Source organism: Nelumbo nucifera, chromosome 3 (assembly GCF_055504915.1).
Source record: "Nelumbo nucifera cultivar China Antique chromosome 3, China Antique-T2T, whole genome shotgun sequence".
In the NCBI taxonomy this organism is placed as follows: domain Eukaryota; kingdom Viridiplantae; phylum Streptophyta; class Magnoliopsida; order Proteales; family Nelumbonaceae; genus Nelumbo; species Nelumbo nucifera.
Window position 1 is genome coordinate 15,539,438 of NC_142651.1, and position 25,273 is coordinate 15,564,710.

The 25,273-nt window shown below is 41.5% G+C and overlaps 1 protein-coding gene across 3 annotated transcripts in view; it reads right to left on the bottom strand.

Annotated features, from left to right (window-relative positions):
- LOC104597867 (uncharacterized) overlaps positions 1-21,282 on the bottom strand; it is a 39,205-nt gene extending 17,923 nt beyond the window's left edge. The window contains exons 1-3 of one of the 3 annotated variants that reach the window (XM_010259622.3): positions 20,913-21,279; positions 19,702-19,797; positions 19,305-19,523 (exon numbers count right to left, since the gene is read on the bottom strand). In XM_010259622.3, coding sequence (XP_010257924.1) covers positions 19,305-19,523; positions 19,702-19,797; positions 20,913-21,221 — 624 coding nt within the window. In that variant the 5' untranslated portion in view covers positions 21,222-21,279. Of the gene's footprint in view, positions 1-19,304; positions 19,524-19,701; positions 19,798-20,912 lie in introns of all 3 variants that reach the window. The other 2 variants (XM_088901290.1, XM_010259635.3) reach the window with 2 other exon arrangements.
- Positions 21,283-25,273: the final 3,991 nt, after the last annotated feature.

The following is a 25,273-nucleotide window of genomic DNA, read 5'->3' on the forward strand; positions in this document are numbered from 1 at the left end:
ACCCAATCAAAGAAATTCAGAGAACAGCTTCATTGTTTTTGCCCAATGCACTACTTTAACCACAATGCCTTCAAAAAAATTTACCACCATTCTTTTCTTTTCCTTGAATATTCTTAGATTTCTTTCCTCCCATATCATCCATATCACTGCAACCCTTGTGCATGTCCAAAGCAACCCCCCCGCCCTTTTTCTTGGCCACCTAAAAGTAGATGATTCAAAAAGCCTATCCAAACTGCTCAGGATAGTCCACTTGCAACCAAAAAGTACAAAGATCCTATCCCAAATTTAGCCTGCAAAGGGACAAGAAATGAAAAGATGATGAGCAGTTTCACCAATTTGAATTGCGCATGATACACCTGTTTGGAGAGGCACCAGCCAGGTCACTTCTTTTGCAGCATATCACATGTACTAATTTTTTTATCAGTATATCACATGTATTAATCGCACCATGGAAAACTTCCCAACAAAAGGCACCCACAAAAGGAACCTGTTTGGAGAGAAGCACCAGCCAGGTCGCTTCCTTTGCAGCATATCGCATGTCTTAATCATACCATGGAAAACTTCCCAACAAAAGGCACCTGTTTGGAGAGAAGCACCAGCCAAGTCGCTTGCTTTGCAACATATTGCATGTATTAATCGCACCATGGAAAACTTCCCAACAAAAGGCACCCACTTCGGGGGGGGGATATGATGGCTCCAAACTTCTTTAACTGGGAAATAGACTAAAGGGGGATGTGAGGAGGCAAACAAAGCATTGAAAAAAGAGGAAACATTGAATACCCCTGATGAATGACCAGTCCAAACCCGATTGTCTCCTCTATTAGAATCAAGGTTCACCCCATCCAGCAAGTGAAAGAGACTGGAGACCTGATCCAAATCAGTATCTCTAACATTTCTCTGGAAACCCAGATTCCACCCAAATCCCGAGAATGAAGGAGAAGGAAGTAAGAAATCAAAAACAGGTTTACCTTTGAAGGAAGACAAGGCAAACAATGTGGCACAAGAAATCTTCGAAGGATTTTCACCCACCCAGAGATCTTCCCAAAACCTCACTTTATTCCCTGCATTGAGATTATACCTGATGTAATTAAGTAAAAGTGGGAGGACTTTGTGAATTGCTTTCCATGGAGAAGCTCTGGAAGCCCTGCTAGAGACCCCAGCATCCCAACCATTCTTAGAGAGCCCATGAATGCTAGCCACCACTTTGGACCATAACTTTTTTGTTTCCCGCGAGAATCTCCAAAGCCATTTTCCTAATAAAGCCACATTTTTATCCTTCCCAATCCCAAGCCCCTATCCTTCTTTCCTCTACACACAATATACCATCTAATTAGGTGATCTGTCTTCTCCTCCCCTGGTTCCCACAAAAAATCCCTCATAATCTTCTCTAATCTTTTAATAATGACTATGCATATTGAAGACTGAAAGCAAGTAAAGCGGGAGATTTGCTAAAGTGGATTTGATAAGAGTTATCCTACCCCCTAAAGAGATGTATTTTCTCTTCCAAGTAGATTGTTTCTTCTCAAATCTTTCCACTACCGAATCCCAAAAGTTCAACAACCTAGGGTTGGCACCTAGAGGAAGTCCTAAATATTTCAAAGGCCAATCACTTGAAAACACCTCAATTCCCTAGCCCAAATGTCTATCTCCTCTTGATTCATGTCAATCCCTGCCACCACACTTTTGCTTAAATTCACCCTTAGCCCTGTTACCTTCTCAAAAAGCCTCACTAATAGCTTTAGGTCTCCGGCACTCTGTACTCCCTCAGTTTCACAAAAAATGATGATGTCATCTACAAACTATAAGTGGGTTACTACCACTTCCTCTCTTCCTATCCTCCATCCTTTGATTGCTCCCATCTCATCAACTTTTGAAATCAACTTGCAAAGAACTTCCACTAGAAAGGTAAGCAGAAAAGGTGACAAAGGATCTCCCTACCTTATACCCCTAAAAGCCCCAAAGAAATCTCTAACCACCCCATTAACCAAAACGGAGAAGTGACATGATGGCAGGCATCTTTTTATCCACTTGCACCACCTTGATCCAAATCCACATTTCTTCATCACTTCAATCAATGTCTCCCACTCCACGAAACCATAGGCTTTTTCCAAGTCCAATTTGCACACAATCCCTTTTTTCTAGACTTTTTAAAATCCTCCACACATTCATTAGCAATTAGTATATGATCCGAAAATTGTCTTTCTTGAATGAAAGCGCATTGGAATTGGGAAATGATCGATGGAAGGGCCTTTTCCAAACGGAGGGGCAGGACCTTGGCTAAAATCTTATATTGGCTCGTCACCAAACTAATTGGCCTGGAATCCCTAGGATGACATTGATTTCTTCGGAATCAAAGCAATGAAAGTTGCATTTACTCCCCTACCGATCTCCCCTCTAATGAAGAATTCCTAAAAAACTTGTAAGAGGTCTTTTTTAAACCACTCCCAACAATCTTGGTAGAAGGCCATAGTAAAAACATCTAGGTCTAGAGCCTTAGAACAGTCCATAGAGAATATATCTTCCTTAATTTCTTCCACTTCAAACTTTCTCTCTAATTCCCTGCATAATTCATTCCCCACCAAAGGCCAATTTAGGCCATCTAATCTCCAATTCCTCGAGTCTGGCCTCCTATAGATTGATTTAAAATAGTCCACAAAGGCCTTTGCAATATTTTCTTGGTTAGTGATTCTTTCACCCTCCAGTTCCAACATTGAGATGAGGTTCTTCTTCTTCCTTCCATTTGCTACATTATGGAAATAGCTTGTGTTCCAATCACCTTCCTTAATCCATTTCACTCTAGATTTTTGCCTCCAAGAAATCTCCTCCCTTAACAAAGTAGTCTATGTTGAGCAAGAGCAAGTGAAGAGAGGAGAGGAGAAGAGAGAAGAGAGGTGAGTCGAGTGACTGAAAGCCCTCCAGAACTTAGGGAGCGAATGAATGAATTTATTATTTATACTAGTCCAGTCGAACAATATAAACAGAAGAGAAATTACAACAGTACCCTTATGGTACTAAACCTGAATACACAAACAACTGTCAACGCTCCCCCTCAAGTTGGAGCATAGATATCAATCATGCCCAACTTGTCACAAAGATCATGATGTCTGGAAAGATTTAAACCCTTTGTAAAGATGTCTACAAGCTGGTTCTCAGAAGTGACATAGGGGGTACACACTTCACCTGTGATAACTTTCTCTCTGATAAAATGCTTGTCAACTTCGATGTGCTTTGTTCTATCATGTAGCACCGGATTGGCAGCAATGCTTATAGCTGCTTTGTTATGGGCCCGAGCGTAGGATCACGTCACGGGTCGTTCCACGGCAGGAACCCCTGATCTTCCCTTGCCTTTGGCCTTGCGCACAGACCCTATTTTGCCTATCTAGTGGGTGATTTGTTCAAGAGACCACCTGAACTCTCCCTTGGGGTGATTTGTCCAAGAGACCACCCAAACTCTCCTCACTCGTTTCTTGACTGGAAAACTTTATACTTTATTTCAATTCGTAGCTCCTTAAATAGGAGATTACAGAAGGGAATTCCTTGTTGGATTCGGCTAGGCTAGGGTAATCCAACTCAAACTAAAACTCCAAATTTCCTACTTAAAATAAAACTCATAACTCTTACTTAAGAAGATAAAATAAGATAAGGATAAGATAAGGGATAAGGGATAAGGGATAGGATTAAGCTGGCGGCGAGTTGACGTGTCCAGATAAGGGTGGGCCCACCCCTATGAGTTATCGTGTGGGCCCCGCTCTGCTGCCGCTGTCGGGTGCGTGCACGCGGCTCATAGTGCCGCTGCCGCGCAGTGCGTGCACGCGGCTCATGGTGTCGCTGCCGTGCAGTGTGCGCGGTGCGTGCTGTCGTGCAGTGTGCGCGGTGCGTGCTGTCGTGCAGTGCGCGCTGCTGCCTGGCGATGCATGCTGCGCGCCATGGTGTCGGGCGTGTGCGTGCAACGCTCTGTCGGGCGATATGTGCCGCGCGCTGCCCGCCTGCTGTGCGGCGCTGCCGGGCGGTGCGTGCTGCTGGGCGGCCCGCTGTGTGTGCTGCTGCCTATGATTGCGCCGCAGCGTGCTGCCAGGTGGTGTGTCCATAACATCACACCCCTCCCGAACTACGAGCTTGTCCCCAAGCTCGAATTGGGTGTCGAAACACCCTCAAGGGAATCCTGGGTGGCTTTGCCCTCCTGGATCGGGTTCCCATGGAGGGGGCTCATCCTCATCTCCCGCTTGTTTCACCAGGAGGCAAAAAAGTCCCTTGCACCTGTGCCCTGCCGAGTAGAGTTCATCGCAATTAAAACATTGCCCCCTCGCCCTGCGTTCTGCCATCTCAGCCCTTGACAAGTGCTTGATAGGGGGTGTACCGTCGTTGCTCCCCACAATGGATGTTGATCTGGAATTGGTGCTCGTTTGTGGCTTCCGTTCTGGGCTGGCTGCTGGATATGGAGCCATTCCAAGTGGTTCCCTGTTGTCTTTCAGAGAAGACCCTCCTCCAGTAGGCTTCGGGTTTGTCCAAGCCGCTGCTGGGCATCCCATGCTGAACGGCCCTCGGCTAATCTGCAGTTTGCATTCGAAGGCTCGGGCTAAATTCATTGTCGTGACCAGATTAGGCGGGCTTTGCATCTCTACATCAACTCTCAGGGGTTCAGCTAGACTAGCTGTGAACATATCAACCTGCTGGTCTGGGCGTACTGAAGAGGCCCTGGCGAGAAGGGTCTGGAACTGCCGCTGATACTCTGCTACGGTACCGGTCTGCTTGAGATTAATGAGTTCCCCCAAAGGGTTGTTTGTTAGTGGGGGTCCGAACCGAAGGAGGCAGTACGACTTGAACTACCCCCAACTAAGACCTGGTTCCTCCTGCTCCACTCGGTAGAACCAGAGCTGCGCTTCTTCGGCCAGGTGGAACGCGGCCAAGCTGACCTTGTCCTTGTCATCGGTGCGCTGGTTGCGGAAGAACTGTTCACAGCGGTGTAACCATCCTAGTGGGTCTCTAGCGCCGTTGTAGGATGGAAATTCCAGCCGGCTGTACTTGGGAATAACAGCGGCTGTTGGGGCAGCGGTCTGCTGTTCGCTGGACGTCTCCGCCATGTCTAGACGACGGCTGTTGGTGGTGGCGGTTCCCTCCGAGCTTCTTTCGTTGTTGGAGAGAAACGCTTCCAGAAGGCGTCGTAGCTCCCGGACATCATCCTTGACCTCACGAACTTCCAAGCAGGTTTCGGCAAGCCTATGCTCTAGCTCGTGGACCCTGGAAGACAGCGGCTCCTGTTCCCCCATGACGGTAGGCTCTGATACCAAAATGTTATGGGCCCGAGCGTAGAATCGCGTCACGGGTCATTCCACGGCAGGAACCCCTGATCTTCCCTTGCCTTTGGCCTTGCGCACAGACCCTATTTTGCCTATCTAGTGGGTGATTTGTTCAAGAGACCACCCGAACTCTCCCTTGGGGTGATTTGTCCAAGAGACCACCCAAACTCTCCTCACTCGTTTCTTGACTGGAAAACTGAATACTTTATTTCAATTCGTAGCTCCTTAAATAGGAGATTACAGAAGGGAATTCCTTGTTGGATTCAGCTAGGCTAGGGTAATCCAACTCAAACTAAAACTCATAATTTCCTACTTAAACTAAAACTCATAACTCTTACTTAAGAAGATAAAATAAGATAAGGATAAGATAAGGGATAAGGGATATGGGATAAGGGATAAGGGATAGGATTAAGCTGGCGACGAGTTGATGTGTCCAGATAAGGGTGGGCCCACCCCTATGAGTTGTCGTGTGGGCCCCACTCTGCTGCCGCTGCCGGGTGCGTGCGCGTGGCTCATGGTGCAGCTGCCGCGCGGTGCGTGCGCGCGGCTCATGGTGCCGCTGCCGTGCGGTGTGCTCGGTGCGTGTTGCCATGCAGTGCGCGCTGCTGCCTGACGGTGCATGCTGCGCGCCATGGTGCCGCTGCCGTGCGGTATCGAGCATGTGCGTGCAGCGCTCTGCCGGGCGGTATGTGCCACGCGCTGCCCGCCTGCTGTGCGGCGCTGCCGGGCGGTGCGTGCTGCTGGGCGGCCCGCTGTGTGTGCTGCTGCCTATGATTGCGCCGCAGCGTGCTGCCGGGTGGTGTGTCCATAACAGCACAAAAAAGAGTTATAGGTTTGGCCACTAGGAAACCCAACTCCCCCAACAAATTCTTTATCCACATGCCTTCAGCAACCCCGTGGGCCATAGCACGATATTCAGCTTCAGCACTGGATCTAGCCACCACATTTTGCTTTTTACTCCTCCATGTAACAAGGTTCCCTCCTATAAAGGTACAGTAGCCACTGGTAGACTTTCTGTCACTTTGGGATCCAGCCCAATTTGCATCTGTATAAACTTCAACTTTCCAATGTTCGTGCTTTTGAAATAACAAACCAGTACCCGGATACTTCTTTAGATATCAGAGGATTCTCTCTGCTGCTTCAAGATGAAAAGACCTAGGAGCATGCATGAACTGACTGAGGACACCAACAACATATGCAATGTCTGGGCGAGTCATAGAAAGGTATAACAATCTCCCTACAAGCCTCTGAAACTGTTTCACATCCTTGAGAGATTCACCACAGCTATCACCTAATTTATGGTTGGGGTCAATAGGAGAGTCAACTGGCTTCACCCCCATCTTCCCAGTGTCCTGAAGTAAATCTAGGACATATTTCCTTTGAAAAATGAAGATACCCTTCTTTGATCGGGCGACTTCAATTCCAAGGAAGTATCTGGCAGGTCCTAGATCCTTCACTTCAAACTGAGTGGCAAGAAAAAGTTTCAATTTCTGAATTTCATCCTCCCAGTCACCAGTAACAATTATGTCATCCACATATACAATTAGAGCAGCAATCTTACCTTCTCCTTTTTTCACAAACAGTGTGTGATCTGATTGACATTGCCTGTATCCTTTCTGCTGAACTGCCACATGGAATCTGCTGAACCAAGCTCGTGGTGATTGTTTCAGCCCGTATAAGGACTTCTTCAACTTGCACACTTTCTATTTATTGCCTTGAGCTAGAAAACCAGGAGGTTGAATCATGTACACCTCCTCTTCAAGGTCACCATTCAAAAATGCATTCTTGATGTCAAGCTGGTGTAAAACCCAATCCAGATTAGCCGCAAGAGAGAAAAGGACTCTAATGGAATTCATCTTGGCAACGAGGGCAAAAGTTTCTGCATAATCAACTCCATACACTTGAGTAAATCCCTTTGCCACTAAACGAGCTTTATACCTTTCCACTGTTCCATCAGCCTTATGCTTGACTGTGAACACCCATTTACATCCAACTGGAACCTTTCCCTTAGGAAGATCAACAAGTTCCCATGTGCCATTTTTGTGAAGGGCATTAATTTCTTCCCTCATGGCATTTGTCCATTCAGGAACTGAATGAGCTTCTGCCACATTCTTAGGGATAGGGACATTATCAATAGAGGTAAGGAAAGCACGGAATGAGGGTGAAATGTTCTCATAGGAGACAAAGTTGGAAATGAGATGTTTAGTGGTGCACAATCTAACACCCTTCTTGTGAGCAATAGGACGGTCAAGATCATTAGCAGTAGAGGAATCATTTTCAATAGATTCAAGAATATCATTGGGAGCCAAAATACCTGAGTGAGTATGATCCTCCCCCGAGGAGTCTGATGGCACTGGAGGTACAGCTTCCGGATTCTCTACAGCTCTTGAATTTGGTTGGCCTTTGCAACGCCGAGAAAAAACACGAAAAGGCGGAGGGTCAAGGAGAGAGGGAAGTTGAACCAGTTTCTCCTCATGCCTACACTCCCCCTGAGGAGAAACAGGATAGAAAGGCTCATCTTCAAAGAAAGAAACATCCATGGAGACATAGACTTTACGAGAAACATGATCAAAACAACGGTATCCCTTTTGAGTGAAGGAGTAACCAAGAAATATGCAAGGAATAGCACGAGAATCCAATTTCCCACGAGTGGGAGACAGATTTTGGACAAAACACCGGCAACCAAAGACACGAGGAGGAATAGAAAGAAGAGGAGACTTAGGAAAGAGAAGTTGATGTGGGGCTTTGTACTCTAACCGACGAGAGGGCATACGGTTTATAAGGTAAGTGGAACAAAGAACAGCTTCAAGCCAAAACCGTTTGGGAACATTCATATGAAGTAGTAAACCCCGAGCCACTTCAAGGAGTTGTCGGTTCTTCCGTTCGGCCACACCATTTTGTTGTGGTGTGCGGGCACAAGAGCTACGGTGAAGGGAACCATGCGAAGCAAAAAATTCCGTGAGGTCGCTATGAAAAAATTCTTTTGCATTGTCTGATTGAAAAATTTGGATTTCAGTTTGAAATTGAGTGAAGACCATCCGCTGGAAATCTTGAATGATTTTTGGTACTTCTTCCCTGGTTCGCATCGGGTATACCCAAGTATATCTAGAATAATCATCAATGAGAGTAATGAAATACTTGTAGCCACTCTCAGATGGTAAAGTAACAGGGCCCCACACATCAGAATGAACAATGTGAAACGGAGATTCAGATTTACTATTTCTTTGAAGAAAATGAGTTCTACAATGCTTACTCAACTGACACGTTTGATAAGAAAAATCAGAAACAGACACTGGCTTAAACAGTTCTGGGAATACAACTTTCAAAGACTCAAAAGACAAATGACCAAGACGACAATGCCATAAATAAACTTTTTTCTTACAGGACTGACTCATAGACTCTGTAACATGAAGACCAGCCTTATTCTCCAGCATGTAAAGTCCATCAGCCATACGACCCCTACCAATCGTCCATCAGCCAGATCCTGAATCACACAATGAAAAGGGAAAAAAGTCACTGAGCAATTCAAGGAATTAGTAACACTACTAACAGAGAACAAATTAATGGGAAAATTTGGAACATGAAGGACATCAGTAAGGGTAAGACCAAGAGGAAGAGAGAGAGTTCCTTGACCAGCTATGGAAGATTATGATCCATCGACTAGTCTCACCTTGTCTCTTCCAAAAATAGGGTGATAGGTTTGAAAGTAAGAAGACGTACCAGTCATATATTTTGATGCTCCAGAATCAATGATCCATGGAGAGTCAGAGGTGTGAGAAGCAACATGGAAAGCAGTGGCAGGGTTACCTGACGTGGATGCAAATGAGGTTGAGGGAGGAGCATCCATCTGACGAATTGCTCTACCATAGAGCTCTAAATGGTCACGGAAGGAATTCATAATGTCCTCCCTCGGGTCAGGTCCAGTGAGATGTGTCTGAGTCACAGTAGAAATGGGGGGTTGATTCTCCCGAGTAGCCATGTTGGCCATGTGATGTTTCTTTGTATTTTGCTGTCCGTACTTCTTATTCACCTGTGAACCTTGCTTCTTAGTCAGATCTTGGGCCCATTTTGGTTTCCCATGAAGATCCCAACAGGTATCTTTGGTGTGTCGGGGTTTCTGGCAATGAGTGCACCACAATGTTTCGTTATTTTCTGTTTTTTTTTTGAGATCTCCTTTCCGGGAAGAAGATCCCAGACCAGTAGAGACACCCCCTTTTGCAACCAACACAACAGCATCCCCACCAGGGTTGTTCATCAAATTTCTCCTGCTTTCTTCAGACTGTACAAGAGCATAGACTTCCTGAACAGATGGGAGATCCTTAGAGCTGAGAATCTGAACCCTGATAGATTCAGACCATGTAAGAATGCAAACACCCTTTGCTGGGAGACAAGCTGCTTGTACTTCTTAGCATCATCATCACACTTCCAATCCACACTCTGGTGGTGATCCAACTCCTTCCAGACAGATGTTAAGTCAAAGTAATAAACTGATAAACACCTCTCCCCCTGTCTACAAGTAGAAGATGCTGCCTGCAGTTGATAAATTTTGGCATAGTGTCGCAATTCTGAATATGTAGACTTTGTTTGTTCCCAAATTTCATTTGCAGTTTCAGCCCACATGAAATTCTTCTTGATTTGAGGTTGCATGGAAACCAAGAGCCAGGACATAACAATATTGTTCTCCTGATGCCATCTATCATATTCAGCACTCCCAGATGATGGTTCTTTTATCCTCCCATTAATATAGCCTATCTTCCCCCTTGCAGTGATGTATAATTTGATCCCTCTTGACCACTCCAGGAAATTTAAACCATCAAGAGGGACAACAGCCATAGGAAAGGATAGGTCACCCCCACCCATTCCATTCAGCATTGAGGAAACTCCAGATGTGGCTGAATCTTCACTGCCCATGATATCAGAATAAAAAATTGAAACAGCAACCAAAAGAGTACAGCCGTACAAGGCTATTTCAGAGATAGATCCTTCTGACCACCGGTTTCACTGAGAGCAAAAAAAGAACACTGTTGTTGCAGTACAAGAACAGGTCCTTCTGACCTACAGTTTCACTGAGAAGAAAACAACAAACTGAACATTGCTGTTGCAGTACTGAAACAGGTCCTTCTGACCTACAGTTTCACTGAGAACAAAACAACAAACTGAACACTGCTGTTGCAGTACTGAAATAGGTCCTTCTGACCTACAGTTTCACTGAGAACAAACAACAAACTGAACACTGCTGTTGCAGTACTGAAACAGGTCCTTCTGACCTACGGTTTCACTAAAACAAGTCTGCACACTACTGTTGCAGTACAAGAACAGGTCTGAATGACCTAATTAGTAGGCCTGATAGCTAACCAATCAAGGAGATCAACAGGGTAGCCGAACAGTCAATCAATAACATTAATATTGAGCAGACAATCAACCAGTTGAACAGACAATCAACAGTCCACAATACCAACAAAAAAAATTTTGAATACGGTTACTGTGTTAAAGAATACAGTTACTTAACAGTAGGGCAGCCGAACAGTTCATCAAACAATAGGCAGTCGAGCAGACAACAGTAGGGTAGCCGAACAGTTCATCAAACAATAGGCAGCCAAACAGACAGGGATGATAGTACCTCTTTTAGTTTCAGATGATAGTTTCCCTGTAAACCAGAACTCCTACGAATCCTCAAACAATAGGCAGCCGAACAGAAGATGACTAATACTTCTTTTAGTTTCAGATGATAGTCTTTCTGAAGACAGAACACCCTCTACAAACCTCAAACAATAGTCTCTCTACAGTCGAGCAGACAAGAGGAGCAACTTCTGGGCTGGAAGACGAAAAGACTCTGTAACTTCTGGGTCGAACTGATTTCACCAGATTAGGAGTTCGATTGGAGACAGCACTGGATGCAACAGTAGTTAGCTTGACATCACCCTTCAGGCCTGGACGACTTGCTCTGATACCATGTTGAGCAAGAGCAAGTGAAGAGAGGAGAGGAGGAGAGGAGAGGTGAGTCGAGTGACTGAAAGCCCTCTAGAACTTAGGGGGCGAATGAATGAATTTATTATTTATACTAGTCCAGTCGAACAATATAAACAGAAGAGAAATTACAACAGTACCCTTATGGTACTAAACCTGAATACACAAACAACTGTCAACAATCTCCAATTCTTTTTTTCAGTTTAAACCTATTCTCCTTATCCCTCTCTTCCAAAATGCCTAACCCCTCCTTTTCATCAATCTCCTCAATTTGGCTTATCAAATTCAACTTCTTCTCTTCAATTCTTCCAAAATGCCTGAGACTCTAGTCTTTGATCTTCGCTTTCAGATTTTTTAGGTTTCTGTGGAATTTTAACCCTTCCCAAATATCATCTAGATTGTCCCTTTCCCACCACTCTTTTGCTTTTTGCAGAAACTCTGGAGCAATGTTTTAAAACCGGAGGCGTGACACGAGGCATTCCACTACCTAGAGGCATAAGGCGTAGTTCAGAACGCAAGAGGCATAAGCCTCCCGAACACAAGGAGGCGTAAGCCTCCTTAAGAGGAGGGGGTTAGGAGGAGGATGAAGAGGAAGGGGGGATCTCATTTTTTTCTTTATTTTTAATAAAAAGATTTTATATTAAGAAGAATAAAGATGCATAACATTAGTTGAAAGGGGGGGTCTTGTCGAAGGGGCAAGGGGAAACCACTTTCTTTCCCCTTATCTTTTCTTCCCTTCTCTTTCCTATCCTTTTCTCTTTTTTCTCCTCTTTCTTTTTCTTTTCCTTCCCTTTCTTTTCCTTTCCCTTCAGTAGAGATCACTAATTGTAGATTTAGTCGAGTTTCTTGTGAAGGAAAGAGGGGGAAGATGAAGATTTCAGTAGTAGAGAAGAAAGGAGAAGAAGAAGAGAGAAGGAAGTCAACCAGGATTGTGAAAATCAACCCTAGCCGCCCCCCTCTCATTATATTTATACTTAACTTAAAAAGATGAGATATTACAAGGATGCCCTTAGTAGGGCAGCTACTAAAGCTGAACAGTCACAACTTAAAAAACATAAATTAATGGGCCTAAAGCCCAACAACTTCCTAACTAAATAAAACAAACCGGACCAACTCAACACTCCCCCTCAAGTTGGGAGTAAATGTCACACATTCCCAACTTGGGTAGATCATGCTCCAGCTTGTTCCTTGCAACACCTTTTGTGAGAACATCAGCGAGTTGCAGATCAGAAGCAATGTATGGAAGACAAACTTCTCCAGAAGTTACCATTTCTCTGATAAAATGTTTATCCACTTCAATGTGCTTAGTTCGGTCATGCTGGACTGGGTTATGGGCAATGTTAATTGATGCCTAGTTATCACAGTATAGCATCATAGGTTCTTCTGCCTGTACACCAATTTCTTCTAACAGGGAACGGATCCATAGAAGTTCTGAAACTCCATGTGCCATGGCCCTGTATTCGGCTTCAGCACTTGATCTTGCCACCACTGTTTGTTTCTTACTCTTCCATGAGACAAGGTTACCCCCAACTAGGGTGCACACTCCTGAAGTTGATCTCCTGTCATCAAGGCATCCTGCCCAATCAGCATCTGTATAAGCCTCTAGTTTCAACTGTCCATGATCAATAAACAATATGCCTCTGCTCGGGTGTCCCTTCAGATAAGCAAGAATCCTGTCAACTGCCTCCCAATGCTGGACTCGTGGTGCATGCATGTATTAACTTACTACACTTACTGCATAGGAGATGTCTGGTCTTGTCATACACAAGTATAGCAGCCGACCCACAAATCTCTGATATCTCCCAATGTCCTTTACTGGTTCACCTTCTGATGCATTGATTTTATGGTTCTGATCAATAGGGGTGTTGATTGCCTTTGTTCCAAGCTTCCCTGTCTCTTGAAGAAGATCCAAGACATACTTCCTTTGTGAGATAAAAATTCCATTTTTGATCTTGCAACTTCAATGCCTAAGAAGTATCTCAGTTCTCCAAGATCCTTAATTTCAAATTCTTTATGTAGGTTCTTTTTCAGACCATCAATCCCACTCAGATCATTCACGGTGACAACAATATCATCCACATAAACAATTAGGACTGACACCAAAGATCCCCTTCGCTTCACAAACAAGGTGTGATCGGATTGAAACTGAGTGTAGCCAAAAGTAATCAAGGCTTGTCTGAATCTGTCAAACCATGCTCTGGGAGATTGTTTCAAGCCATAAAGTGACTTCTTAAGCCTGCATACCTTTTCCTTTTCAGTATCATTGTAAAAGCCAGCAAGAAGATCTATATACACTTCTTCTTGCAGATCCCCATTTAAGAAAGCATTCTTCACATCAAGTTGAAACAAGGGCCAAGAGTATGAAGCAGCAAGAGAAAGAAGTATCCGAACGGAGGTCATCTTTGCAACTGGCGCAAAGGTCTCTAAGTAATCAATGCCATAGGTCTATGTGTACCATTTTGCAACAAGTCTTGCCTTGTACCTTTCTATACTTCCATTTGCCTTATATTTTATTGTGTAAACCCATCTACATCCAACTGTCTCCTTGCCTTCTGGTAGATCCACAATGTCTCATGTCTGATTCTTAATCAAAACTGCCATCTCTTCCTGCATAGTTGTCTTCCACTCAGGTTTGGAGAGAGTCTCACTAACACCCTTGGGTATAGACACTGAATCAAGAGAGGAGAGAAAAGCACGGTAGGAAGGAGAAAGTCCACTGTAGGATAAGTACTGTGAAATACAATGAGCAGTACACTTTCTCTTCCCTTTTCTAAGAGCAATAGGGAGATCAAGGTTATCTGTAACAGAGTTAGTAGGATAAATGGGAACTGAAACAGTAGCGGGACCAAGAGGAATACCTGAGTCCATGGCAGCCGAATCTGGAGTCTCCAAAGAATCGACAGGAAGTGATGTGAGTTCTGTTGTAGTGGAATTAACCTCCTTGTGAAGTCTCTATCGTAAGTAATGCTGAGAAGCATAACGCAAAGGAGGTGGCAAGGTAGGTGCCACAGGGTGGTGGTCAAGCACAGGAGTACACACAGGAACTGGAACTGGGAGAGGAATAGATTGCTGACTCACTTCCCCAAAACACTCCCCCTGAGAAGGACTCTTTGAGAAGAAGTACGTGGATTCAAAAAAGGTGACATCCATGGTAACATACTAGCTCCCAGAGACTGGATCACAGCAGCAGTACCCTTTTTGATTCTCTACATATCCAAGGAATACACACTTCTTTGCCTTGGGATCAAGCTTCAAGCGGTGAGGACCAAGGATATGTGCAAAGCAGACACACCCAAACACCTTGAGAGGAATATGAAGCATCTCCCTCTGAGGAAAAAGAAGACTGAATGGGGTGCTGAATCCAAGTATACGAGAGGGCACCCTGTTAATCAGATATACTGTTGTGAGAACTGCATCACCCCAAAACTGAACTGGAACTATAGATGTGATCATCATGCTTCTTGCAATCTCAACAATGTATCTGTTCTTCCTTTCTGCAACACCATTCTGCTGTGGACTGTAGGAGCAACTGCTCTGATGGACAACACCATATTCTAACAGATATGAGGCAAGATGTCTTTCAAAATATTCTCTGGCATTGTTAGATCTGAACACCTTTATTCTTGTTCCAAACTGTGTTAGTACCATCTGATGAAATTGCCTCACCAAGGATGGTACCTCATCGCGGGATCTCATCAAGTAAATCCAAGAGTATCGTAAGAAATCATCCACAAATAAGAGAAAATAGCGATAGCCTCCCATAGAAGGAACATGGTAAGGGCCCCACACATCCGAATGAATAACATCAAAAGAAGAATAACATATTTTATTACTAGGTTTAAATGAATGTCTACAATGCTTTCCAAGTTGACAACCTTCACACTCCAGACTTGACAAACTAACAGACTCAAAAAGTTTTGGAAACAAAAAACTCAAAGAAAAAAACAGTAAATGACCCAAACGATTATGCCAAAGCATAATTTGACTCACAGACCCTGACTCACTATCCCTGCTGACATGATGACTCTAATGAGAAGGAAGTACATCTAGGAGGTAGATTCCATTCACTTCACGACCACTCCCAATCATCCTCTTTGAATCCAGATCCTGCAAAATACAACAACCAGGAAAAAAAATTACTGGAAAGTTCAGGTTCTTAGTCAAACTACTAACAGATAACAAATTAGTGTTCAATCTATGAACATGAAGGACAGAGGGTAGAGAAATAGAATCACTAATCTTAACAGATCCCTTCCCAGCAATAGGAACATGGGATCCATCAGCTGTGGAGACCCTATCTCTGCTAGAACAGAGCTGGTAAGTTGAAAAAATAATAGAGCTTTAGGTCATGTGCTCTGAGGCTCCAGAATCTATAATCCAAGGAGGTCCCTCCTTACCTGAAGTGGAAACATAATTTGCAGTGACGTGTGAACTACCTGTGTGAGCAAAGGAAGTAGGGTGGACTCCACCAGTGCCACCTGTACCTTGTTGTCCGCTTGCGGCTGAACTGGAACTGGTTGTATCCCGCTAGTTCAGAAGTAGCCCATACCTCTCAAGTTCGGCCCTTACTGCAGCAGTTGTAGTAGGAGGGGCCGAAATGTCACCAGTAACTGCCATGTGCGCATTTCCCTTCTTATTTTTCAATCTAGTCGGCACAAGATGTGGGTGAAGCTTCCAGCAAGTATCTCTTGTATGTTTAGGCTTCTTACAGTAGTCACAGATCAGATCTCTTTTATCTTCCTTCTTGATGTCACTGCCACTTTCCTGCACTCCTCCCCTGACACAAAGGCATATGCTTGGGAGAGAGTAACACTGTCCCTAGAAAGAAGGTGTTGTCGTGGAATATCATACTCAGGATTAAGGCCAGCAAGGAATTCAAACACCCTATACTTCTCTAGATGTTTCTGATAGGTAGATGCATCCTTAGTGGTTTCCCAAGCAAAAGTCTCTAAATGGTCAATCTCCTGCCACAGGGTTTTAAGGACTGAAAAATAGGCTGCAACAGATCTATCTCCCTGCCTTGTAACAATAATCTGATTTCTCAATTGATAAGCCCTAGCAACATTCTCCCTCTATGAATAGGTTTATGCAACCCCATCCCATATTTCCTTAGTTGTATTTGCCCATAAAAAATTTTTACTTATATGTGGCAACATAGAATTACACAACCAAGTCATTACCATATAATTCTCCTATACCCACCGGGAATTGCTAGTTTCGGGTTTCACCTCTTCACCAGTGATATACTCTAATTTCCCACGAGCACCAATGGCCATCTTTGCAGATTGTGACCATTCTAAGTAATTTGCACCATCCAACCTAACTGTAGTAATGGTCCCAGCCCCGAAAGGGTCTCCAGCACCTCCTCCCATTGGTACCATTTCACTCCCGAGCTTATTTTCAACTCCGTGGCCCTCCATGCTTCTCAAAAAATGTAAAGAAAATAACTGAAATTTGCAGTAAGATCAAACAAAACACCTTTTGGAACCAACAACACCTTTCTGGTGTCCTAGACTTTCTTTTCATAAAAGATTCCTTTTCTGTGGGACGGGAGAAGAGAGAGAAGAGGCAGCCGCCCTCTCTAGAAGCCTCCAAATCAGGTAGGACTTAAATCGCCCCATACAAAAAACACCAAGGAACCCTAAAAAATTAGGGCACCACTTTCTAGGTCAAAATTGAAGAGTCCAACAAAAACAGGACTTTTCCCCTTTCTCCAGTTTTTCCTGATTTTGATGAGAAACCCTAGACCAGCTACAGGGCACACAGATCCACCAAAAACTTGGCTTACCTGAGAGCTTTGATCAGCCTCTTAAATCACCATGCAGTCGGCCGATCTAGGGCTGCATGAGAGAACAACTTCAAGGAACCTTCGGCCTGCTCTGATACCAAGTAGAGATCACTAATTGCAGATTTAGTCGAGTTTCTTGTGAAGGAAAGAAGGGGAAGATGAAGATTTCAGCAGTAGAGAAGAAAGAAGAAGAAGAAGAGAGTAGGAAGTCAACCAGGATTGTGAAAATCAACCCTAGCCGCCCCCCTCTCATTATATTTATACTTAACATAAAAAGATGAGATATTACAATGATGCCCTTAGTAGGGCGGCTACTAAAGCTGAACAGTCACAACTTAAAAAACATAAACTAATGGGCCTAAAGCCCAACAACTTCCTAACTAAATAAAACAAACCGGACCAACTCAACACTTTCCTTTCCTTTTTTTTTCTTTTTTCTTTTTTTTCTATCTTTTTATATCAGATGTGCATGAGGCGTATGCCTCTAGCACGCCTCATGAAAAAAGCACAAGAGGCGTACGCCTTAGAGGTGTCAGCACCTCTAGCATACGCCTCAGGGCGTTTTGGGAGCGCCTCCAGGCATACACCTCCCACGCCTTGTAAAACACTGCTCTGGAGATGTTAGCCACATATTCTCAAATCTAAAGGGTGTCGGACCTCCTTCCATTTATCCCTTCCATATACTAATTAGCCAGTGATCTGAGGTGAGTCTAGGCAATACTCTGCCCCTCACCCCCTCCCAATGGTCCTCCCAATCTGATGTGACTAGAAATCTATCCAACCTTGAACAAATGGAATTCTCTTGGAAATTCAACCAGGTAAATCTAATTTGCCCCAATCCAACCTCTTTAAGATCAAATGTTTCAATGAAATCATTAAATTCCTCATGCTTGTAGTGATTTGTTGTCTTGGGTTGTTAGATTCCCCAGTATATCTAATGACATTAAAGTCCCCTCCCAAACACCATGGGCCTTGCCAGAGACCTCTTATGTCCGCCAATTCTTCCCACAATTCACTCCTCTCCCTGTATGAAGTTGGTTTGTAAACATTTGTTATCACCCACACGAAATTATCAGTTACGCTTCTCAACTTAATAGAAACTAAGAATTTGCAATTCAATTCCTCTATACACTCCACTGATTCTTCACTCCATAGAGTAACTATCCCCCCAAATTCTCCCAAGGAAGGAGATTGACTCCATCCTATTCCCCTTCCTTTCCAGATACTATGTGCCCATTTTGTATCAAAGTCTTGGACCTCATTGAAAAATGAAATGCACTTACATAGATAAACCAAATTGTTTCTAAAAGAAGAGGGAGGAAAGAGAGGGAGAAGGGAGGGGAAGAGGTTACTGAGTTCGAAATAAGAAAAGCTCAACTCTTAACATATGATTAGATAATTTCCATGCAATACAATAACATTGTTCCGTATAGAAGTAATGTGGGTCTAGTCGGGCCAACAATGCCCACTTTTGCCATGTCGGGCCAGCCCGCACGCAATCCATGCCTACCTCACACGAATTCTCCAAGAGGGAAGTCTGGCACACCCAAGGCCCAATACAATTTTTTAAGAAAAATTGGAAAAAAATGAAAGATTAAAATAAACTGACAAATTGAAAAAAAAAAACTTAAAATTTTATTCCATATGAACGTTGATATACACAATTATTTATATATGAAATAATAAAATGAAATTGAAAAAAAAAATACAATAAAATTGAGATAGGCCGCGGGCCAGCACGACCCACGGGCCATAAACCCTTGGCCCAGCCCGGCCCGTCACTTTAGTTGGCAGGCCATGCCATGCCCAGCCCAAACCATGCCGACCCAAGGGTGGCATGGCCCATTTTACACCTCTAGTTCTGTATCATTAACCAAGTTTAAAGCAAAAATAAAGTGGCTTGGGGAGATGGAAGGATGATCTTAGACACTGGTTCACTACCTAGACAAGGCTAGAGATCTGATATGCTCCTTGAATGCATCTTTAATCTAGATTCCTAGGAATTTAAACTCGGTGGCAGATAAATTACAAAACTCTGGTGCTCACAGGGAAAACTTGTATAGTAATAGTATAATGCCTTTGTAACATGTGTGTGACTAGCCTTTTGTACATCATTTCATGTACTCTCTCTTCTCTATTTTATAAAGTTACTCTTTTTCTCAAAAAAATTAAGGATTCACCAATGCAAAAAAAAAAAAAGATCAATATTCCAATTAATATTGTAGTTAAATATGTTAGGGAAGGAACCATACAGTTTGGATAAAATTAAAGCATGACAATGGTAGACCTGCAGCTACTGCAGCTTCCTTGGCATATTTTTCCATTTTCTTGTTTGGGTCTACACTGACAACACTGACACCGGCTTCATCAGCATAATATTTGAGGTTAGGGCCAGTCCCAATGCCAAGCTCCATCACCTTCTTATTCTTTCCTCTCAATTTTTTAAATAAATCTGCTTTATAACCTGCAACCTTCCATATGAAAAGGTGATTGTATGGTGTCAAAACTCAAAATGCATGCATTTAGTATATGATCCTGTAAGTGCAATAAACAAGTTGGCACGTAAACCCCATATTCATGTAATCATAAGGAAAGAAAGTACCCCTAGACCTACGATCAAAATGGTTTCACAGATCATAATGGACTAACCTCTTCCTCATAAGCTGCTATGCTCTTGTCCATGATAGATGCATATAATTCCTCATACCAATCTGGTCTGGGAGGGTGAAATTTGTTCAGCACAGCCTGCAATGAGGTTTTACTGTTACGCCACGTCCACTAAGATTATGCATTAAACAATGATTAATCCTGATAACATTGTCTGGGTACTTGAAGCATGATTGTAAGTTCTAATTTCTTACAAGACAATAGTACAATTTTGAAGCAAATGCTTAAATTTGATCCAACAGATGCTCTGTGTTTGGTTAGATCTAGTAATCCAGAATAGTAGAACTTTTCTATAAATCCCATGCCCAATCATGCTTGGATATGAAATATGAATTTGTACGGGAAAATGAGAATTCTGCCATTTTGTTAATGATGTAATATGAACAATTTTCACAGAATATATTATTTAACAATGTTTGGCTGCATATATTTGGCTACAGAAAACATACGTTTTCTAAAAAAACAAAAGTGGCAGTTTTAAGAAAATGGCATTCTTAGTCCTTTCTGAATGGAGGGTTGATCCTCCTGAAGGACCTGAACCTATTTTCCCAATACCCATGTATGCGCCTTGACCATTCAGGTTTCTTTCTCAAGTTAAGCCAAAGAGCAGGAAGACATGGGAAACGATTATTTTTCCTATAGGCTCAGTTTGGAAAAAGTACAGATACAAATATGTACAGTGCAAATACATACAAAACACAGGATTTTGCAATCTACGTATTTGTATTTCTACTCCTTCCAAACTGAGCATAGGAAAACTTGTTTTCCTTCGCTTCAGAATTCAGATGCAACCAATGCAGCCTTAAATTCAAATATTTCTCACAGCTTGGCTCCAATTAGATATCTTGACTGTACAACCTAGAGATAACCTGGCTTGAGAGAGATGGAAAGAAAGATAATTTATAAATTACCTAAAGCTTCTATTCTAATCTCGTGTCTGCAGATAATTGAAATGGAATCGATTTAACTGAGTTCTTTATCAGTGGTTTTTCTCAATGGTTCAAAACTTCAATAATCAATAACCAGGTTAACCAAATACCAAAGTCGGGAATTTAAACTAGTGGAACAAACCTTTGGGCACATCTGCCGACTCGATTTTCTATAAATAATACATAGCACAGCAAAGGACATGTGAACAAAACAAAACAAAAAGTGAAACTTAAGAGTTTTAAGGGAAAAGGGAGCATATATACAGTCGTATCACGCTCTAATTCGGATGCGTTTGAAGGTAAAATCGGGAGCAGAGCCGCTCCAGATGCTCCGATGAAACGTCTTCTCCCACAACAACAGAATCTGGAAGCACAAAGTGAATCTGACAGCACTAATGCATTGATGCTCTCCTTCGATCGTTCCACGCCATCATCATTGGCTAATGGTATGCGACGAGTGCGTGATGCTTTGAACTGCGGGGCTTCCGGTATGCGACGCCTGGACGCCTCGAGAGAGTTACGATAGTTGGGGTAGAAGGCAAATAACGACTGCAGCGAGTGCGTGATGCTCATCGTCAGTGATATCAGCACAGACCGGAATTTGCGCTCAGAACACAAGCCTAATACAATGTTCATAGAACTACTGGGCATAGAACGGAAAAGGAAAGGTTCAGGGGTCAGAGGTTCGACCCCGGTCGAACCGTGATGATGATGTGGCATCTATCAATATCTATATACTAGCGGGACCCTGTGATATACGGAAAAATATGAAAGATTTAATAATTTTATTTATTATTAATTAATATTAAATTAATAACCAAAATTTGTTGTTAATAAATTAAAAGTATTCAAAGTTATTATTAATATCTAAAATTTTAATAATTGTATTTAATGTTGATTTACAAAAAATAATTATTGTTAATTTAATATGAATAAATATTTTTTAATCAATTTAGTTTTATTAATAATTTGTAGTAACTTTAATAACTGTTATGATTTTTATTGTTTTTAAATCAAAATTTGATTAACTTTAAATAAATAAACATAATTACAAAAACTAACGTTTTTATTAATTTCACTGCTAATTAATAATTATATAGGAATGACAACGGGATGGGTTTAGTATTGTGTGGGTTCAAGTAGGAGTGTCCACAAGAAAACGAAAAACCGATCCAAATCGAATAAATCGATCCGAAAAATCCAGTTAACCGAACTAGTCAGTTCGGTTTTTAAAAAAAAACGAAGGATCGGTTCAGTGTTTAGTTAACCTATCAAAAAACCGACAGTTAACCAAACCGACCGGTTTTATATATATTATATATTTTTTATATTTCCTTGCCCCAACAGCCCAGCCCCCGGCGCCCCTTTGACCCTCTCTCTCGGCTCAAGCACAAAAAAACTGATTTTTTTTTCATTCACTCAAACCCCAAAAGGCCAAAACAACAAAACCCCTCTTTCTTTCTTCTTGTTTGAACTTTGAACAGAGAAGTCACTCGCAAGTCACCATAAACCCTAGCAACTAAGCCGCGGTCGCCACTCCTCTTCCTTCGCCTCTTCTTTCTCCTTTGACATCGTTGTCGCCGTCACTGTCATCCGATACACCGGTTTTCTTTATATTTCTCCCCCGTTGTCGTCGCCTGTGATCTGTGGTTTCTTCTCATCAGACAAAATCACAGAATACCGACCCACTTCTCCTCTCTAGTCGCCGCCGCCGGTTCTGCTTTAATAGTGGTAGACTTGCAAATAAATTATATTTTTAGTTAAAATACTTAAATATTTGTTATAAAATTTGTTTAAAATATGAATGTCCCATGTCTGAAACTCTGAGTGCCGAATGATACCACTAAAAGGTTCATTCTTTTGGTTTGAGTTCTGGACTCTTATTTAGGTATATTTTGCTTTTGGAAAATGATACATATATAATAATCTTTGTTCATATAGGCTATACCGAATGTTTGGAATGCAATGGGACCAATTCAAATTTATGTGATTAATTTTCAAGAATGAACAAGGGTTTTGCTACTGCTTAATATATTTTACAATAATGAATAGATAGATTATACTAGAGCCGATGGGACCAATTCAAATTTATGTAATTAATTTACTGCTTAATATATTTTACAATAATGAATAGATAGGCTATACTAGAGTCGTCCCACCACTTTCTATATTTTACAATCTACTAATCTTTGAATAGGGGTTTTGCTACTGCTTAATATACTAAGATGAACTCATAAGGAGATATGAGAAAACTGTGATGATTTGTTTTGCATTGTTGTTAGCACCTTTAACTTATGTACGGAATCAAACTTATGCTAGTGGTTTTCCTGATATTTGTATTATTTTAATAGATTTCACTTATACTTGAGAAAAGGATAAATAAATCTACAAAATTAATATTTTCCTGATAAAGTTCTTATTATGAATCAAACTTCAGTTATAGATTTATGATGATTCTGTATGGATGGCTTCTATTGCATAATATGATTTATGTTGAAAGATCAATTCCTACTAGTTGTTAACTTTAACAGATACCTATTTAATCAAGTAAACAACTGCTTACTATGGATGTTTCATGTTTATTTATACTTATTCGTTATTTTTCTTTAAATTTTTTTGGGCCTTGAAATTTCCCCATTTTTTCTTGAAATTCACTAAGATAGATTGTCAAGTTAAAAGTGATCAAAGAGCATCATGTAACTATTGTGGTAAGGACTTAGCTTGTCCTAGTACAAGTGGTACAAGTTGCTTGATTAATCACTTAACTAGATGCAAAAAGTACCATTTAAATGCAGACAAGAAACAAAGAACTTTGGAGTCTTCATATCAAAATGCAAAAGTGGGAGGACGGGCACCACACCAATACTTGTAACTCACAAGTTTGGCCGATAAGATTGTAAAAGGGCACTTGCTATAATGATTATTGTAGATGAATTGCCCTTGAAGCATGTGTAACGAGAGGGGTTCCGTGACTTTTGTGATACCATGCAACTACGATTTATATTTCATTCACGTCAAACAATAATATAGATTGTTATGATCTCTTTATGGAGGAGAATATGAAGTTGAAGAAATATTTTAAGAAATTGCCATCGAGAATCTGCCTTACTACAGATACATTGACATATTGTCAAAATCTTAGTTATATGTGTCTCACTGCTCACTTCATAGATGATGACTGAAGATTGTATAAGAAAATTTAAAATTTTTATCCAATTTCCAATCACTGAGTATAAGTGATTGGCAAGGCAATTGAGAGATGCTTGCTTGATTTGGGCATTGAAAGAATTTTCAATATAACAGTAGACAATGCAAGATCAAATGATGTGGGAATTCAATACTTGAAAAAGATACTCAACAGTTGGAAGATGAGTGTTTTAAATGGTGAATTCTTACATATGTGATGTGGTGCACATATTTTGAGTTTAATTGTCAAATAGGGGTTGTCAGACTTAGATAAGTCTATTTTTAAGATCCGTTTTACAGTGAAGTATGCAAGGTCTTCTCCATCACGATTGCAAAGGTTTAAGGATTGTGTAGAGAAATGAAAGATAGAGAGTAAGAGTCTTATTTGCCTAGATGTTGATACTAGGTAAAACTCTACTTACTTGATGTTGAAATCTACTTTAAAATTTCAAAAGGCATTTGATTTGTTAGAGGCTATTGATAGTAAGTATGTAGAAAGCTTACTAGTTCAAAAAATAAGGGTTTGTCTAATGATGATGATTGGGAATATGCTTGGTGTTTACTTCATTTTCCTAAAATTTTCTATGAAACTACATTGAAATTGTTTGTGTCACTTTATGTAACTGGAAATTAATACATGAAAGAAATTTATGATATTGGGCTTGTTATTTCTAGGAGGTGTACCAGTGATGATATTAGTGTTAGTTTGATGGCTTCCAAGATGAAAAATAAGTTTGAAAAGTATTGGGAAAATGTGAGGAATATCAACATTATGTTGTTCATTGCAGTGGTTCTTGACCCTCGGTGTAAATTGGAGTATGTGGATTGAGTTATTAATAAATCCTATGATGTTGATAATGCTCAAGTGTTGAGAGAGAGGGTGAAACATGTTTTGGTCTCCATGTTTGAGTTTTATAGTTAAGCTAAGTCATTTCATAATGTTCAATCAAACAATCAAATTCAAGACACAAATGAGATGGAAGTTGATAGTGTAGAAGATGTTGTTGATTTTATGAATGGCACTGTATAAAAATCAAAAAGCAGGCCAATGAGGTGTAGATACCAAAATAGAATTGGATAAATATTTAGGGGATGAATGTGAATATCCAAAAATAAATAAATAAATCATTTGACATATTGGCTTGGTGGAAAGTTAATTTGTCTAAATATCAAGTGCTTTCTATAATGGCTCAATATGTATTAGCTATGCATGTATCTACAGTTGCATCTGAGTCAGTTTTTAGCACCGGAGGCCGTGTGCTCGATTCATTCCATAGTTCTCTAACTCCAATAATGGTGAAAGCTATCATTTGTGGACAAGATTGGCTACGAAGATAACATGGCTACATTCATTTAGAGGAGAGTTTAGAAGAAATTTAGAGTATGGAATCAGGTAAGCTTTTTGTTTTCTATTATATTTTTTCTTGTTCATTTTGATT